Genomic DNA, 19,384 nt, shown 5'->3' with positions numbered 1-19,384 from the left:
GACTTGTACTTATTTTCTTCCAAGTTGCTGCTTTTTTTTTTCCCCAATACATTTTTGTATTTGGTGTAGATGTATTGTAGAAAAATGTTTGCATGTAACAGATCAATTAATTTTTGAGTTTCTTTCTATGTTTGTCACCCTTACCTGCTACTGTCTCTGTAGAAAATCACAACGTGCCAGCTGCCTTCTACAGGCAAGAGAGGTCAGGTACAAGTATGCACCTTGTATTTGATGGGGATGATGCTGTTGTGTGCAACATAAGGTAGTCCATGCCCAGCTGCAGCCACTGCCCGCACCCTGTTTGACTGGGCCTTTAGATTTACTGGGAAGATTTCATTTTATGGTTTTATCCAATTGATGGTGCTGTGCATTATTTTTGCTCTACAGCTTATGAGAGCTTTGAATTGTCATTTTTTGAAAATTTTCATCAGTTTACCACTAATATTTTCATATTATCATTATTTGGTGCAGAGCTCAAGACTTGATAAGAGTATTTTAAAGCCTGGCTTTTGCTCCTATGTGGGAAACAATCTGCAGGTGGCTGTACCCTCTGCTCTCAATTGCTGCTGTGATGGCCACTCCAACATGTCAAATCCGCCAGGCACACTTGCCCCCTTCATTGCCACTACTTTGTGAATCTGCTTACTACTTCGTGAATCTGCTTTGATCTGCTACGTGATATAGATAGCTTTCCAACAATGTGAGAGTATCACACTGGGCTCCAATTCACTATTATTTTCAGTCAATTGGCAAGGTGGTGTGGGTAAAGAGAGAACTGGATTTAGTGCACAGTATTAGATTCAAAATTAGATTTCTGCTGTCACACAGAAACTTGTTATTAATTTGAATTGTGAAAAGTAAATCACAAAACAGATATTTTTCCTGGACTTATTTAATTGTGAGGTCATGGTATTATACCATAGAGGAGACACAATTGTGAGGAGGAAAATTTTACAAGACAAGAAAATGTATTGCTTAAAGCAGGGTCAGCCAGTGTGCAAAACTGCATGCGTGCAGTCAGATGCTTAGCCTGTCTTGGTACATCTCGGCTTTACTCAATCTTTCTCAGAACTGCTTGATGCAGCATTATATTCATTTAGTAGTACATTTGGTGCAACATTTTTTGGTTGGCACCACTGCCTTCACTTTGGCTGAATTGTGGCTTCAGCAATATTTATCCTTTGCTATTTAAGTGGCTTTTTGTACAAAGGAGGCAGTCATCACAAGCCTTTAAAAATGAATGACAGAAGAGAAGGGTGAGAATTCACGATATCTGTTTTGCAGTAGCATAATCGACAGATACCACAGATTTGCTGTGGAATGAAATTACAATATCACACAGCAAGAGTTTAAAAATTTGACTATGAAAAAGGAAAACTTCAATTGATTGCCCCATTTCTATGGGATTCATTGTTCTGTACATCAAGAAGCACTGTGTTCTAACTTTGCAGGCATGGAGCACATGATGAAATTAAGGTACAAATAGTAAATTTTCTGAAGCCTTACACATTATTGTACCATCAGCTGCAACAGCTTTTGATGGAAATGAGTGAAGAGGAGGGAGATGTTATATTTTACTGTGACTTACATTGGTTAAGTCGAGAAGCATGCCTGAAACAATTTTTTGAATTAAGACCCGCTGTTGTAGAATTTATGAGGGGGAAAAAAGGAAAGCACAAACATAAATTAGATTGTCCGAAATGGTTTACAAACCTCACATTTCAAGTAGACTTTACTGCACAGTGCCCACAATTAGACATTGCAAGGTGAGAACCGACTTATTTCTGATCTTATGGGGATGCATTTAAAAAGGAAAACTGCACTATGGATGGGACAACTTCTGAAAAACACCTTCTTTCCGAAGATCAACTGCAGTAAAGAAAATGTGAATTTTGAAGAATTCATTGCGGTGTTGATAGAAATACAAGAATAATTTTGTAAACATTGTGAGGATCTTACACCAGTTTTTGAGACTATTTGCCGTTTGAGTTGAGAGCACCATTGTGCATGTGTGGCTGGAACTAATAGATCTGGAATGTAATTCCTGCTCAAGACAAATCCTTTTACTTTAAAAATGTCCAGGAATTCTGTATATTGCACTCATCAGAAGTGTGTCCATGTCTCCATAGTGAGGATGCAAATGTGGTAAACAAAATTTTGATCAACATATGTGCATGAAAGGCTTTTTCCGATTTTGAAACTAAATGAGTCATGATTATGTGGTAACCTCAACGACAGAAGATTGTGAAATTTTCTGTCTGTCCATATGCTGACAGTTTGTACCAGGTATAAATTATCATTATGTCTTCATCACACCAAAAAGAAATAACAATGAAAATACGTTTTTTGCAATATGTTGAGAAATATGAAACTAAGCAACATGTAAGATGTTCAGTGTTTCTTGTGCAACTACAATGCCATGCAGGGCTTCCCAGTCCCCCCCCCCCCTCTTGTTTTTTTTTCTCCTCTTTCGCCTTGTTCCACTCACAGCATGGCATTGTAGATGAGGAGAGGGTGCACTTGGGCAACAGAAATCAGCACTTGTTCTCAGCCATCCCTGGCTGAAAGCTTTTAAACGAGAATCTAAATCAGGATTAATACACACTTTTGGTGTATACAAAACTTAACCAGAGTACATTTGTGTTTAAACTGGACTCTAACTGAATCGCTTGACAATCCCACCTGTGATCCAAGTTTGTGGATCACCACAATATTAATCCTGATGGATAAAATGAGAGGCAGGGATATAAACTAGGTACACGCTGGTACAGTCCAACTGTACATCGGAAATTCCTTGTGGACTGTGATCATGAATATACTTCCTTACTGACATGGGGTTTCTGGGAATTGTGCCATGTTCTAAGGAAAATACTTGTGCCTACACTGGCCGTGAGAGCCTGTGCTGCATGATCATGAATGTACTTCTTTGCAAATTTCCAAGTACGTACGTCAGGATACTACACACTGATTCACCATGTTGAATGAATTCATAGCTGATCCCAATAAACAACTTGTCATTTTTTTTCTAAAATTCACACTTTTCTATTTGTTGGTCAATTTAATATTACAAGCAAGCCAATGTACAGCTCTGTGAAGACAAGTTCTGTGTTTCAACTGAGAAGTAACTGCATCACTTTTGCCACCTGAAATTAATTGCTGCAATGACCTAGACCACACTTGGAGTTGTCAAATGGTACTAAAAATGTAACTGAAAGTAAAAGGCTGTGTGTCATTTATAGCTGGATACATGCAAACACAAACTATTTGAACTTCATCTGTAACACCAATAATACAGGTTATCTGTCTTTAATTCCAGCCCTTCTAAGCATCTTGGGCTTATAAACAACTTTGAAAAGTGACAAAGTTGATTCATTTCTGCCTGGAAAAAGTACTGAACTACATACTTCATTCAATTCTGTTTCAGTGAACTTCATCCACTTGTGTTTTGTGGATGTCTTATCATGGTAGACTGCTTACAAGAGAAGTTGGTATCATCTTACTGCCAAGAAACTCCTAGAATATTCCTTATCTGTGTTGTCAGCAAGAATGTTGTACCAGCACACACACCTTGATGGTCGTCTACATTGAGAGAAAATACCATTGCTCCTCCATAAGAGCCACTGGCGATATACTTTGCCTGTAACAAGAGAAACAAATTTAATGGTACTCTTTTGCAAATTCCTACTTCAGTGCTGAGCAAACAAAAACCCCTCATGAAAATACACATCACTGTCGCTGAGTAAAAGACAATGCACGCTTGATAGAGAAACTGTCATAATAAAAGTTAGCAGCAACAGGGTTTGCACACACATGTTGACCACAGCAGCATGATGTCTTAACATGACACACTAGCTTTGCTCAATGAGTTACCCTAAAATAATATCCCATACTTCCCTTAGTTTTATACTACCTACATATGACAACAGTCACACTGCCAATAAAGATTTGTTTCATTATTTCAGCAGTTCTGTTGTATGCTGTTCAAAACTGAATTTCATGGAGCATAATTCCAAGCACTGAATAGTGTGAACCTCGTGTAATTTCTCAGATTTTAAGCATTTGCAGGATGGAATCCTATTGTAGGTTCCAAATTGCACATAGTGACTGAAAAAAAAATTAATTACAATAAATTAGAAAGATGAAAATTAGTAATCTCCACAAAGATATAATAAACAGTTTCTAACACTATACCATTATCAGGATGTTTATATCAACTCAAATAAATTTAAATCCACCAAGTCTGATGAGGACTAATAAGTCCTACTGACATGTCTTGGTTCCTGTAGTTGGCTGTTTTTCCAACTGCAACAGCTTTGTGGAAAATACAGTGAGGAATTAAGGACTACCTGGCTGCTTGCGTGTAGGTCTGTCACCATGAGAGTGCAGTGCATGTGCACTTAAGCCGATGTGAGAAGCTTCCCAGTGACTGCAGCAGTCCTGTCAATGCAGGTCGAAAGCACTTTTCTACTGTCCAGTGTTTTAGTCCACTGTTTTGAATCATTATAATACATTTTGAATTTCATGGTCACAAAAAGAATGCATGCTATTAAATATCTATTAACACTTTTCATTTAATGTTACACAGAAGTATAGAGGCTGGAGCAGGCATGCAGCTTGCTAAAAAGAAACACTTGTACATCACTCAACATCATTTTTAATGCCCTTTTGTTAAAATTTGTGGAGCCATTCATTTGCTGATTAGGAGTTACACACCAGTCCTACAACAAACATGAGACTACTCGTAAGCTTTGATTTCATGACTGAATAAACTAAAACTAAAAAACTCCGTCCAAGCAGGCCATGAAGGCCCAACAGTACCGACAAGCTGCCTTATCATACTCAGTCCATAGGCGGCACTGGATTTGGATATGGATGGGCATGTGGTCAGCATACAGCTCTCCCAGCCATGTCAGTTTATGACATTGGAGCCCCTCCTCAGTTTGTCTCTCAAGGGCTGAGTGCACTCTGCTTGTGAACAGTGTTCAGCAGCCTGGATGGTTACCCATCCAAGTGCTCGCCCGGCATACAGCTCTTAATTTTGGTGATCTGACAGGAAACGTTTTTACCATTGCGGCAAGGCCGTTGGCCTGACTGAATAAACAGTTTTATGAATTTGTGGTTCTGACTGCAGACTCGAGCAGCTATTGTAAACAACTTTGGGAACTGTTCACAAGGGATATTCTTGCAGATTTCCAGTGTTCCCACAGTATGAAATCATTCACTCATCATATGATTACACTGAGTCTCTGAGGTCCAATAGAATTTCAGGAAGTGCCCTTTCAATGTCCACTGCAAAAGAAGTTGCAGAAGTATTAAAATCACATTCAAAATTATTTAAACCTCTAAATTTAGTGTCAAAGTTCTCTCTCAGAAAGTATAGCTATCAAATCCATTGAAATGTTCATTCAGTGCCTACTTTTCAGATTTCTTCTACGTACAATTAGCGTATTGTTTGGAACGTACACACATGAATTTTATGAAAGTTGCTTTAGACTCTACAATAATTTGTTTGTTTATGATAATTTGTTTCTGTATGTTTGCCATTCAAAGCTGTGCTCAAGACATTCGGACGATTGGTCAGATCAGTTAGAAAAGTAAGATCTAATACCCAATGGGTGTAGTACACCACAAAAATGAGGCACATCATAATATTCTCAGTTGAATTCTTCCAGGAAAGATGTGAACTGCCGGTGCCCCAAACCATGTGATATGAGTGTATTGTATGCAATTTGAAACTACAACTGTAATGCCATTTTTACTGCCACATCTTAATCACATTTACTCCGAATTTAAAAGTAGGGTCATCAGTGAAGTACATGGGGTTGCCCAGCATCCTGGAAAACTTAGAGGAAACTTGAGGAATTTTTGCATTTTGCCTAAAAACTCTGGAAAAAGTATGGTATCTGATTTGCTTCTGGGCAGAGATATTTGCTGCTCTCACAGTTCACTCACAGCTTGGTGTGTGTGTGTGTGGTTTCTCTCTCTCTCTCTCTCTCTCTCTCTCTCTCTCCAGGAACAATATGTTGATAACTTATCTCACCTTTTTTGAGACTGGATACTCAGGTTTAGTTATTTAAGACTAAATTTCAGTCAGATACTCCCTTAACTACATTTGTCTATACTTCCCTCCAATCTGTGGTCAGAGAATTAATTAAAAAAAAACTGTCAAATAAGAAGTTTGTAGAAGCAAACTAGCTTCAAAATAGATCTGAGTAACAACATTAATTAGTTGCAACCTTAGAAAGTGGATCTCTGGCACAGAACTAAAAAAAAGCTCTAGGTCAATGTGACGCATCAAAGAAAAATATCTTGACATTCTGGAATGAGTGCAACACATTTATGAAGATTATGGAATCAAAAAGTCTAGGTGAATTGTCCCTGGCATATTCCTTTACAAAGGGCATCCCATGATTAGACCCAGAAGTGGCAATTAACACTGACCATGAGAAAAGACAGGTATAGCACAAGAACAAATCTCATTACCTTAAATCACATTTTTAGTCATGAGAATCATGCATTGCCCAGGAGTTCCAAAATCGAGTAGAAATCATGTCAGGACAGGATATCCTCAAAGAATTTGATGGGGATCATGTTCGTATCAGTCAGTTCTGGATTATGGTCATCTGGATCAAGAGCGGACATGAAAATGTGAGGAGGTTTATCGGGGTTGTTTGCAGTCTCTTCCATGATGATGCCAGCCTTGAATGAAGTTACTCTGATAACTCTATTCTGGTGAAAAATATTATTGAAACATCTCTCACAGCTATTCATGATGCAGTCAACATCACAGAGGTTTGTCAGATTGAAGTAGTAGTTCCACCACTAAAACCTAATTTCTTATGACTTCTTTTCATATTCATGTCTGTGTCCTTATCAGACTAGTCTATTACTATTACACCCATAATTGTTTTCAGAATGAGATTTACACTCTGCAGCGGAGTGTGCGCTGCTATGAAACTTCCTGGCAGATTAAAACTGTGTGCCGGACCGAGACTCAAACTTGGGACCTTTGCCTTTCGTGGGCCAGTGCTCTATCATCTGAGCTACCCAAGCACAACTCGCACAACAGCTTTACTTCTGCCAGTATCTCGTCTCCTACCTTCCAGACTTCACAAAAGCTCTCCTGCAAACCTTGCACATGGCAGAGCACTTGCCCGCAAAAGGCAAAGGTCCCGAGTTCGAGTCTCGGTCTGGCACACAGTTTTAATCTGCTAGGAAGTTTCATAATTGTTTTGCTCAAATTCCATTTGAATTTTATTCTTAGATCTCTTTTTAGAAAGTGTAATTTTTTACTGACATAGGTAATGCAATTTGTTTTTATGTCTATGTCCTGCCAACAGCTGATTGCTCCTAATGTAAATGTTTATTAATGTTTTACTTCCTTGGCAACCTAGTCTCATTTTAATTATCATGTAATTTTTTGTTCAAATTACATTTTACACTTAATTCTGTTGTCAGATCTGGGTATGATTATTTCTTGGTTAAAATAAACCATGTTCATTGTAAGTCTTTTTTCTGAGTATAGTCTCTATTACATTCCAATATATTGACAAAATTCACAGATTTTGTTATTGAATTGATGGAAGTTGGTTAGGGAGAAAGTACAGTACAACCCTGGAAAAATAAAAAATTGGCTGGGAAAAACAATTAGCACTGAAAGCATGTTTATCATGAACACCAACATCCAGACTGAACTGAACTCCTGATTGGAATGTGCTGCTATTTACACAAAGAGTATTCCTAAATATACATGAGAATTTTCGAGAACCTTCCAGAAATGATAAATATTAAATATCAAATAATTGCTGGTGGGTGGCTGTGAACTGGTGAGTCACAACACACCAGCCAACAGTGCTAAGCACAACTCATGGCATTTATCCCTCTCCTGAAGGAACAGTGATCCACTGTTTCAGAAGTTCTCATCAGAGCTGACTACAGACACCCTGTCTTTAGGTCTTGTCAGCGGTCTCTTGTAAGGCAGCAGTAGTGGATTTTTTCATTCTGGTGTTGTAGTGACACCTCCTTCACTATGATCATCTCAGTCTCCTTGAATGAGAAGTCCACATTGTTGACATGCATCTCATGATTGTAGTAGCACCTCATACAAAGAAGATGGACACCAGCTCTTGTGATTTTGTCTTCTTGGTGAAGGGTGTTAATCCTCAAATTCATATCTGACATCCAAGAAGTGACAAAGGATATGATATGGTCCAAAGTAGCATTTTAGTAACTTTTCCAATAATTCCACTTTTTGTGCAGATGTAAAAACCCATACCAAGTCTCCCAGATTGTACCTCAGTAGCCAGTGCGTGGCATTATAGTGCTCTCAGTCCTTTTTCTGGGCATCTAGAGTTCAGATGCAAGCCAGCTGTCTTGCTTCTTAGGTCCTGATGCAGTGTTTCACATAGTCCTCCTGAGTCTCAACATCAAGAGCATATTGGCCAGTATCTTATTAAGGCATTCTGTGAGGCCATTCGTATATGTGTGGTAAGCAGTTGTCATCTTGTGAGTGGTGTTAACTGGAAAAATTTCTCTACAATCAGAAAGCATCACACTGAGTGCTCTGTACTTCATAATGATATCTGCTACTCTGAGGTGACAAAAGGCATGGGATAGTGATGGTATTGCATACACAAGGTATAAAAAGGCAGTGCATTGGCAGAGCTGTCGTTTGTACTCAGGCGAACCATGTAAACATGTTTCCAACATAATTATGGCCACATGATGGGAATTAACAGGCTTTGACTGCGGAATTGTTGTTGGAGCAAGATACATGAGACATTCTATTTTGGAAATCGTTAGGGATTAGTGATGGGGAGCTCGTGAATGAGTCGTTCAAATGAACGCTTCACTCCAGTGAAGTGTGAACTAACCACTCAATTTCAATGAACTGGTACTTCAAACTCTTCACAGATAACACACTCCACACTTTTTTCTAGTTCACTCACTCTCTCCCACTACATCGGCGCTACGTCACTCATCCTCCCTTCACTTCAGTCCTCCCTCTACTGCCTGTCGACGAATCGCGCGGTGTTTGTGGGGAATGATAGGTTTACGAGGGGTTGGGGAGGTGAGGGGCGAGGAGAATGCAGCGTCAGCTGCTTCCTGCAGTGCTGACATCATTACCCGTGACTATTTGTGCAGTTAAACTTCGCGTCTACGGGTAGCCTACCGTTGGCAGCGCTTGCAGACAAATGAATATTAAAGATACAAACGAAGAGGCTGGCTGTGTGAGCATGCACAGCCAACATGAAAATAAGAGGTTTGTTAATAACACTGAAAGAGGGATTTTACGTGAAATCGTACCAATGACTACAGGTGACAGTTTAAGTTTTGAATCTGGAGGGTTATTATTCTCAACAAAAATAAAATCTACAGGAAAACTTATGAATAATTACTTAACGTAGGTGTAGAGACTTTGTGACAGTGGTAAACATACTCATTCTATTTTGGATTAAGTTTTAAAAGGAACATAAAATTGGACTGCATTTCGTTGGTAGCCCTAGTTTTCAGTCCATGAATACAACAAATAATGTTTAATTTGGCAGATAAAGACTTTTTTGGGCACTTCATGAGAAAATGTCGAGCAAGATTAAATGTAATACTTTCTTTATATGTGACAGGCTCCTCTGTTTATCTTTCCTTTGTCCCCCTCGACCATGCTCTATTTAAGTTAACTCAGACACTGTAAGAGCGTAAAACGTTGCGTGCACGTTACTGCATAGTTCGGCCATCTGTTGGTAAAATTATGAAGTATTACGAAGCTTTATTGTATGAGCGAGGCAAAGCGAGCGCAGCCGCGGTTGAGCGGCGAACTGGGCAACTTCGCCAGGCTTCCGTACTTCATGAATGAACTACTTCATTTGAACGCTTCATGGCAAAGAGTGAAATGAATGAAGTAGTTCACGGGAATGAACGAGTTCGACCCATCTCTAGTAGTAGGGTTTAAGTGTGGTGCAAATCCCATGAAGCAATGGACCCAAGTTGTCAACAAAGTACTGCTGCAAGCTCCTGGTGGCTTGTGGGCTGTGTTTACATGGAATGGACTGGGTCCTCCAGTCCAGCTAAGACCAATCTCAGCCATTCAGGGACTTCATGTTCCCAAACAACAATGAGATTTTTATGGATGACTGCACCATGTCACCGAGCCACAACTGTTCGCAGTTGGTTTGAAGGACATTTTGAGTGAATGATTTGGCCATCCAGATCGCCCGACATGAATACCATCTAACATTTATGGGAGGGGTCAGTTCATGCACTAAATCCTGCACTCTCAACACCTTTGCAATTATGGACTGCTGTAGAGGCACCGTGGCTCAATATTTCTGCAGGTGGCTTCCAATGACTTGTTGAGTCCATGTCACGTCGAGTGCTGCTCTATGCCAGGCAAAAGAAGGTTGGACAATATTAGGAGGTATCCCATGACTTTAGTCACCTCAGAGTGCAAGGTGCCTTACAATTTCCAAGCTTCGGCAGTCAGCACAAATTGATGACAGCACAGTGAGGGGGTCGCCAGTGCAGACTAATTTCCATTGATTGCCAGTTGTGGACTCCAGGAACCTCCAAAAGAGACCAATTCCAATCCAGTGGAATGCTGCTGTTGCAGGTGGAATTGGTACCAGTGCCCATGGAGGTAATTGTGGCATGTGCTTGCATTACTGGGATTCCTTACAGTGGCTCACATAGTGCTTATTGGATTGGTGGAGGCCTGACCAGCAATACGTGTGTCTGTCAGATTCTGTCTAGAGGCTTCATGAATCCCAAATACCATTTGTTGGGAGTGTTACGGAAAAACTTCAAGATAGCTAGCTGTAGACAAGTTAGGATGACAAGCAACCATTTCTGCCCCATCAGATCATATCAATGTTCTATTTTTGAATTGGAATTCTCCTTTGGTCAGTTCCTCCTCCAAGCTTTCAGCAGTCCTGGATCTTCTCCCTGTTCCGTGGAAACATCATTTAATGTAGTGATAACTGATTTCATCCATGCTGCTGTGTTCCACCAAAGGATTCCTTGAAAGGCAGTCAGCCTTCACTTCTGTATATCACTGTGATGTCATACTGGAGCCTCAGTGCCCATGCCAATCAACCCAACAGATCTTTCAGGCTAATCTACCAGCCTAGAGAATGGTGGTCCACCACAACAGTGAATGGTTTACCAAATTAGTACAGATGGAGCTTGATGGCTCTCATTCTTGGGTGCAGAATAGTCATTCTGGACTTTGAGAGTACTCGGGAAGCAAAAGCTATCATTTTTTAGCAATTTCAACTCAGAGGCTGTCAGGAGTTATGAAGGCAATGTTATCCCAGTCAGCCTCACTGTGCCAGTAGTCTGACCACATGTCTACAATCAAGATATACTTTGCTCCTTTCAAGCAGTCCAGGGTGTCATCCGTGGGCAACAATGGGTAAACATCTTATTTCATGATTTCGTTCAGTCATCAATAGTTGACGCAGTAATGCCATGTCATTGTTCTGCTTCACAAGGACCATAGGAGAGGACCAAGGGCACTCAGAAGGTCCCATGATGTGACCTTGCAGCATATTTCTCCACCTCTTCCCAGATTATCCACCATTCACTGGTGATGCTCTATACGAGTGCTGACTAATTGGACAATGATCCCCAGTACTGATATAGTGTTTTATCATAGGCTTTCTGGTCTGACTTTTCTCCACTCTGGATCTGAAAGCATCCAAGAACTGGTGCAGGATGGCTAACACTCAGTGATGTTCCTCGGTCAGGCTAAATCCTTGATAGTAGCTTCCTCCACTGCACTGTCTGTAGTGGGAACACAGCACAATTCATTGTGGCTGGTACTGAGCTGTCATTCCTTGGCTGGTTTGGCTTTTCTATGCACATAGCTTTAGGGATGAGTTGTGGCTGCTCATGATAGTGATCCAAAGTTCTCCTTGCCCACCTGTGATGAGTATGATCATTGCTGGTATGTAGATTTAATTTGTAATCCTGAGTAGCTTTTTGCACTCAACAAAAGTTTCACAATTTAAATGAGCATCCAGATTGATGACTGGAACTAGTCTTGTTGATGACAACATCTTCAAAGGCAAATAACCACCCACAGTAATCTTTGTTGAGTGTGCTTGGTGGAATAGTTTTGCCAATCTGGAGCAATGACCTTCTTCAGTCTATGACTGATTGTGATGCCTGCTAGACATCCCACCCGAGGCTAACATTATGACTCCATTCTGTTAAAACGATGAATTTGAAAGGCTGTGTTTCTTCATTTATGGTTATTCTTGCAATACATGTTCCCATTTGTGACCATCAGCACAATCACATTCATATCATGAAACAAGTCTTTTTTAGCGGGTGATGATAAGCACTTGACAGGACACAGAAACAAGCCCGAGTCAAATAGCACCCAGACAGGTTCACCACCATTGAGATTTCCTGGTAACTGTTGTCCATGGAGGATTTACATCTGTGACGGCCTCACCTACATAAATGGTCACTTTGTTTAGTTATAACGAATTCAGCAGCTAGGCGAGCAGCTGGTACATACCTCTTTACAGTTATGGGCTTTGTCCTATAGGTCGACTGCAATCGTCTGCAGTAGACTGGCATGACGGTTGACATCTGGCAACATAGTAGTCATTGAACACTCATTTTCATTCTCTCAGTAGCACACATCATCTCCAGCCTCAAAATTTTTGTTTTTCTGTAAGGGTGTTATACCTGGCATAGAAGCTGGTTGTATCTGCGTTGGTTGGATACTGGGCTGTCATTTTACAGCTGTGGCATAAGTCTGAGTTGGCCAAGTTCATTCTACAAATTCTCCTTTACCTACTGATGATGTAAGGGCGTTGACAATGATGGCTGCTATCTCGTGTTTACTTGGTCCAACAATTCTGGCTGGCATACATTGCTATATCTCTTCTCTGTAGTGTCGCATCAGAGAGGAATTGTTACCGTTGTGGGAGGAAAGGTCACGTGAAGGTTCAATGCAGACAGCCGCAGTGCTATGCTTGTAAACGCTATGGTCACAAGGCGAATGAGTGTTTTAGTAAGCAGAATGGTAACGGGAATAAACAGGAAAAAGCGTTAAACGGGAACGGGAGTGTTTCGTCCGTCGGAAGACATTCCCAGTAAGCAGAAGTATGGTGAAAACTAGTACAGAGATGGATTGTTGCTTGATGGCTGTTGTAAGTAATAACAGATGTAAGTTTTTGATTGATACAGGGGCACATGTATCTGTTGCTAGTCTAGACCTCGTGGGTAGGAGAAGACTAGGTACTCCTAGGTATACATTATGTGGAGTAGGAAATAATGAGTTGCAATCATTGGGTACAGCACAGCTCGATTTTAAGATTGGAACTGTAGAGTTCGGAGAGCAAATGGAAGTGTTGCCAACTGTGGGACAAGGGTATTCTGTGATTCTCGGACTGGACTTCCTCGATAAACACCATGCCAAAATTAATCTTTCACAGCGTACAGTTGAACTTAGTGGGAACTTGGTTTCAATGGGTACAACAACTGTAAACGTTTCTACGTCGCAAGGTGCATCCGTTGCTAAGATGTCACCAATTGAACCGCGTACAAGGGCATTAAAGATGATTATGCATGTCAAAGTGCCTTCAGGTACGGGGAAGTTAGTTTGGTTGTCAGTAGGTACCGATGTACCACAGCAGAGACTATGTGGGGTGGAGCCACTGCAGAGCAATGTAGCATTGGATGAAATGCGTTGTTTTATTAGGAGGAGCATTGCGTGCGTAACGGATATAAATGGGAAACTGATGATTCCGGTCAGTGTAGATAATTTTGGGGCAGATGAAGTGGATCTCCCAAAGGGTTTAGTGATAGCAAGTTTGGAAATACTCGATGATGAGGATATAGGTGAATCCCAAGGTGATTATAACGTCAAGCAAACCGTAAGGGCATCTGTACTACGTGATAAGATTCGTCATTTGGAGAATGGTGATCGGAAAGTTATGGAAGCTTTGCTATTAGAGTATTTAGATTTGTTTAATTCAGAAGGCCCATTACCAGCAACTCCTATTACTCAGCACCGTATACCGACTGGCGATAGTCCGCCGGTCTATAGAAAACCATACAGGATAGCGAAACACCTACAACCACTAGAGGAAGAATTTATTAATCAACAGCTAAGGGACGATATTACAGAGAGCAGTGAAAGCCCATGGTCTGCCAGCATAGTGGAAGTTCCTAAGAAGTCATTGGACAATACTAAAAAGAAAGGTTTTGTTGTGACTATCGTTTTTTGAACGCACGAACTGTAACAGATGCATATCCAATACCGAACATCATGGAAACATTGGACAACCTAGGTCGGTGTAAATATTTTTCGACACTAGATCTAAAGAGTGGGTACCATCAGATAGAAGTAAGTCCTGAGGATAGACTGAAGATGGCCTTTACAGCAAGCCTTGGTCACTTTCGGTATCACAGAATGCCATTTGGGTTGAAAAACGCTCCTGCTACTTTCCAGCGTCTGTTAGAAGGTGTGCTTCGGGGACTGAAACCGAAGATTGCTATGGTATACCTCGATGATATTGTTACTTTTTCACATAATATAGAAGAGCAAGTGGAATGACTGAACGAAGTATTTAGTAGGCTAAGAGCGGCAAATCTTAATGTCGAGAAATGTCAGTTTGCTCAGACGCAAGTGACTTATCTTGGGCATATTATCAGTCAGGATGGGGTAAGAACGGATCCTCGTCTAATGTCGGCTATGCGTGATTTTCCAGTACCACAGACCACTAAACAAGTTCAGCAATATGTCGGTTTATGTAATTACTACAGACGATATGTAAAGGGGTTCATGGAAATTGCACATCCATTAACGAGATTTGTAATTGTTAAAGAAAGGTGTTAAGTTTGAATGGACAGCACAGTGTCAGGAGGCATTTGAGAAGCTCAACAGATATTAACATCAGACCCAGTGTTGATACTTCCTGATTTCGAACAAGAGTTCATACTATCTTGTGATGCTAGTAATATTGCTGTAGGTTGTATTCTTTCTCAGAGGGTTAATGGACAGGAACATCCAGTGGCTTATGCTTCCTGGCAACTGAATAAGGCAGAGAAGAATTATTCAACTACAGAGAAAGAAATGTTAGCAGTGATTTATGGTATCTCGTATTTTCGCTATTATTTATATGGGCGTAAGTTCAAGGTGATTACAGATCACGCAGCATTGAAGCGGTTGTTGGGGTTGAAAGATCCTTCGAGTCGTTTAACGAGATGGGCACTGAAACTAAGTGAATTTGACCACGAGGTAATTCACAAACCAGGGGTAAAACATACGAATGCAGATGCGCTTAGTAGAAAAATAGCAGCTGTACAAGTTGTGGGCATAAGTGAGAAGGAGTGGATAAAGGCGCAAGCCACTGACAGAGAGTGTCAATTGTTCCAAACGAAACCGCAGTTTGAAATGCAGGATGGGTTGCTTTGCAGAAAGATGAAGTGCGGACTACGCGTCGTAGTACGGGCGCAGTGGGTGCGTCACCGCAGATTGCTCCAGCAGTAACAAAGGGTGTGAGGGTACCGAAGCTAAAAGAACAGAAGAGGAATGTTCCTTACGCACTTAGGTCTAAGGATAAGTAGATTAAGTGACCTCGGGGAGGAACATGTGGTATTTATTGTTATTAGGTAATAGGGAATGTGTAGTTTTTACTAGTCATTTGTGTGTTTTAGACGTGGTAAGGAAGGGAGCGATTGTCATGGTTTCCTTTTTCCTTCAGGTGCTGTGCCAGGATGTGGCCCGGGAAACTTTTTGTCAGTCTGGTATTGCTACACTGTTGCAGAGGTGAGGTGGCAATCCACAATCATTCGTGTGAGATGCAGTTGTTCTTGGGGAATATGGGAACCTTAGAAAGTGAAAAGAAGGTGTTACTTCCGAGACTTAAATTTCAGAAAGTTGGGGAACATTGGATTTACTCTGTGTTCGAAATAGAGACCGTAGTTGCCACTTGTTACAGAAATGGTAGATTGACAGATATATAAAAGCTTGAATTGCAGGGCAGTGAGTTATTGATTAATGGCACTGGATGTGAAATAGTGGGGAAGCATTTTCACCTACCAGCTACTTTCAAGGGTACAACAATGATTAACGTGACACAGCCTATCTTGTATTATCCAGAGGAACCACCACACACATTGCCTCACCAGAACCTAACCTTTATTAATGAGTCCTTGGGTCCCACATTGCTACAATCTTTAGACAGCCTGATTATCTCAGAAAAAGAGCAGATCTCAGTTAATCAACTACTGCAGCACGTGCAGCAATATCAGGAGAAACATAAGCAAAACACAATTATACATGGTGTGTCAATGACTAGCATAATCTTAGTTCTAGTGTTTATTTGTGCAACTTACTTTTGTATACAGAAAAAGATGTCTCGCTCTGAAATAACAACCGTACATCAAATACCTATGGGATGGATCAGGAATAGTGGAAAGTAATATAAATAGATAACCAGTGATAAGATTGGAATCAGATTATTAGCGGATTAGAAAAGTTTGACAGTGTTGAAGGAGTAGTTGTAAGATACCTGTAGAGAATAAGGAAGTATGGCGTGCACAACCAGTAAGTCCACAATTGTAAAAGTTGGGATGAATTTTCTTAAAGGAGGGGGATGTGTAGTGTTGCGGAATAGTAAAGAGTTGGAAACGTGGAATATTGTCAAAGTTTTGTTGCCTATGCCGAGAGCCAGAGGCAGTAAGTTAGCCAAGAGGTTTGCACATATATCGGAATGTGTCGCCACGAAGGGGGGCAATGGCCTGGTTACACACAACGGGCGAGAGAGAATTGCTTAGCACGCGGGTTTGTGTTAGACGGAGACTTTCGTAGAGTGCAAGACAGAGGTATAGCGTCAGCTGTACTGCATTTCACAACTTCACGTAAGTCTGCCACAACAACACGTAACTCTGTCGCAAGAACACCTAAGGGGCGAGTACGACAGCTTTGATAGCAACAAGGCACTTGCACTCGCACTCGCAGTTAGATGTGTACTGGGACGCTGCGTAGCGCTCAGCTCGGTGATCAACATGTTAATCTTTATTAAGGAGATGTTGCAGTAAGGGCAGCCCATCCAGCAGTAGATGTGAGGGGACAGTACCAGCTCTGGTCCTTTCTGCTGCCGCTGTCAATCATCAACTCAGGATTAGCAGACATCGCGGCAGACCCGCTCGCCGCCAATGCCGACCACATCAGTGAGCCGTTGTCGAGATCGTGTGGGGCCTAGGCCCTGTGCATCCCCTGTCACAACCAGGTGAGCCGACGACGCTGGGGGACTGCAGCCCGTTCCGCCCGTCCACCACGGACGAGCCACCAGGAGGAGCAGGGAAGAAGACGGGGTGAGATAGAGTACACTCCGCACTACAAGAACGCCTCTCGTGTCGACAGCGTTGGGACTCCAACCCAGAGCCTCCACGTGCAGCAGCTTGCTGTCCGCAGCCGAGCCGCCGCCCAGCCGGGCGCCGCCAGCCACTCGCGGCCGAAGTAAGGGCATTCCTCCGCTACGTCACAGCACACGGTGCTGTGCTAGCAAGACTGGTGTGGCCCGGATCTGGTGTCATCGCTACGAGTCAGCGAGGACTCGGGGAAGGTCATTGATATCACCAAGCCATGTGTACTCGGCAGGAATAAAGGTGTTATGAATCAATAATGTTTCTTTGGCGTTTCTGACGCTTCTACAGCAATTTCCTAGCATCCTGACAACTGGAGAGGTCACCGCTCGGCCATCCAGTCCACCGTATGCGACCGGGACCACCGGGGTGCTTACATCTCTTACTACATGACATATTAGAGTGTTGAGGTCATGGTGGTCTTCCGTAACTGCTATGGGTACCACTATCAAAAATCGGTTTCATTTCTTTCATCCGGCACTCTTCTGTTGCATTTTGTCAATGTGCTGGCACCACTTGGTGAATTCCTAGGTTATGTTGATGTTCTTTTCCAGAAGAGCTTGGTACATGTTTTCTGTGTCTTTCAAGTGCGAGATTTTGTCAACTACTGTCATAATCAGATGCACAATGATAAACAGGGTCAAAACATTGTGTATGTATGACTGTCGTTTCCCCCTGACGATGGGCTCTGTTCTTCCACTAAGTGGACTTCTTATTGTCACCAAATGTTTTCTTCAGATTAGCCTTGAGTTTGTCCCAGCTGATGAGCTTCTCTTCATTGCTCTCGAGCCATCGCTGGGCTGGGCTGTCCAAATAAGGGAACACAGTTGCCAATCACTTAATGTACTCCACCTGTTGTATATGGCAACTCAGTCAAATCCTTTCAGCCATCCGCAGCTCGTGGTCTCGTGGTAGCGTTCTCGCTTCCCGAGCACGGGGTCCCGGGTTCGATTCCTGGCGGGGTCAGGGATTTTCACCTGCCTCGAGATGACTGGGTGTTTGTGTTGTCCTCATCATTTCATCATCATCCAGGAAAGTGGCAAAATTGGACTGAGCAAAGATTGGGGAAATTGTACGGGCGCTGATAACCACGCAGTTGAGCGCCCCACAAACCAAACATCATCATCATCAAATCCTTTCAGCCATATCACCAGGTCCTGACCAGCACCTGCAGAAAACACTACTGGATGCCTATGTTCAACTGCTTCGTACTGTTTCAGAATCCCTTGGTTTCCTGATTATATATGATTGGGAACAATATACTGCTTGTATCCCAGTTCCTCTCCATATAGGTGATAGCTTTTATAGCTTTTTGGAGCCATGGTGATGTAGATGTTTAGAAGCAGATGGTATCCCCACCAAACTATCTCACATTGTAACCATAATTCTAATTTGAAAGCAGTGTCAGCAATGAAGCGCACAACATCTAGCACTAAAAGCAGGTTTATTACAAACAAAGTAAAAGAACTAAACTGAACTCCTGGGTGGAAAAAGCTGATGCAAGTACAACCGTTGAATATTCCAGAATATACAAACATAAGAAATTTCAAGAACTTTACAGAAATGATAAATAGTAAACATCAAATATCTGCTGATGGTTGGGTTTGAACTGGTGACCTGTGACATGCCAGACAACAACTGACCACTACACCACATTCCATGCAGCACAACTTGCAGCAATATTGGCACAATTTTCTAGCAGATTAACACAATGTAGAATGCAGTGCATCACTTGTATTTCCTGCTTGATATCAACTTCTTTGGACTTCTTTTTCAGACCAAAGCAACAATATCAATCTTATGACCAATTATTACAAGAGATGAATTCATTGTGATAAACAATAACTTTTCCCAACAAATGTCGTGCTTGCCGATGTTTTCTAAACAAGAAAATGTGATAAGCCATAGCTTGTGTCATACATTTGGACCAAATCAAGGAGTTCCTCCATCATGTTGAAATCACCTCTCACAAACATGGCAAACTGAGCAATGTCAGTGT

The 19,384-nt window shown here is 41.6% G+C and overlaps 1 protein-coding gene across 6 annotated transcripts in view; it reads right to left on the bottom strand.

Moving 5' to 3' along the window:
* Positions 1–3,290: 3,290 nt before the first annotated feature.
* The window catches only part of LOC126185004 (acidic mammalian chitinase-like), a 178,000-nt gene continuing 161,906 nt past the window's right edge, over positions 3,291–19,384 (bottom strand). For all 6 annotated transcript variants that reach the window (XM_049927725.1, XM_049927731.1, XM_049927727.1 and 3 more), the window contains one exon: positions 3,291–3,637. In XM_049927725.1, coding sequence (XP_049783682.1) covers positions 3,497–3,637 — 141 coding nt within the window. In that variant the 3' untranslated portion in view covers positions 3,291–3,496. The remainder of the gene's footprint in view (positions 3,638–19,384) is intronic.

This window comes from Schistocerca cancellata, chromosome 4, assembly GCF_023864275.1.
Source record: "Schistocerca cancellata isolate TAMUIC-IGC-003103 chromosome 4, iqSchCanc2.1, whole genome shotgun sequence".
NCBI classification, from domain to species: domain Eukaryota; kingdom Metazoa; phylum Arthropoda; class Insecta; order Orthoptera; family Acrididae; genus Schistocerca; species Schistocerca cancellata.
This window is presented reverse-complemented; position numbering and strand designations above follow the sequence as displayed.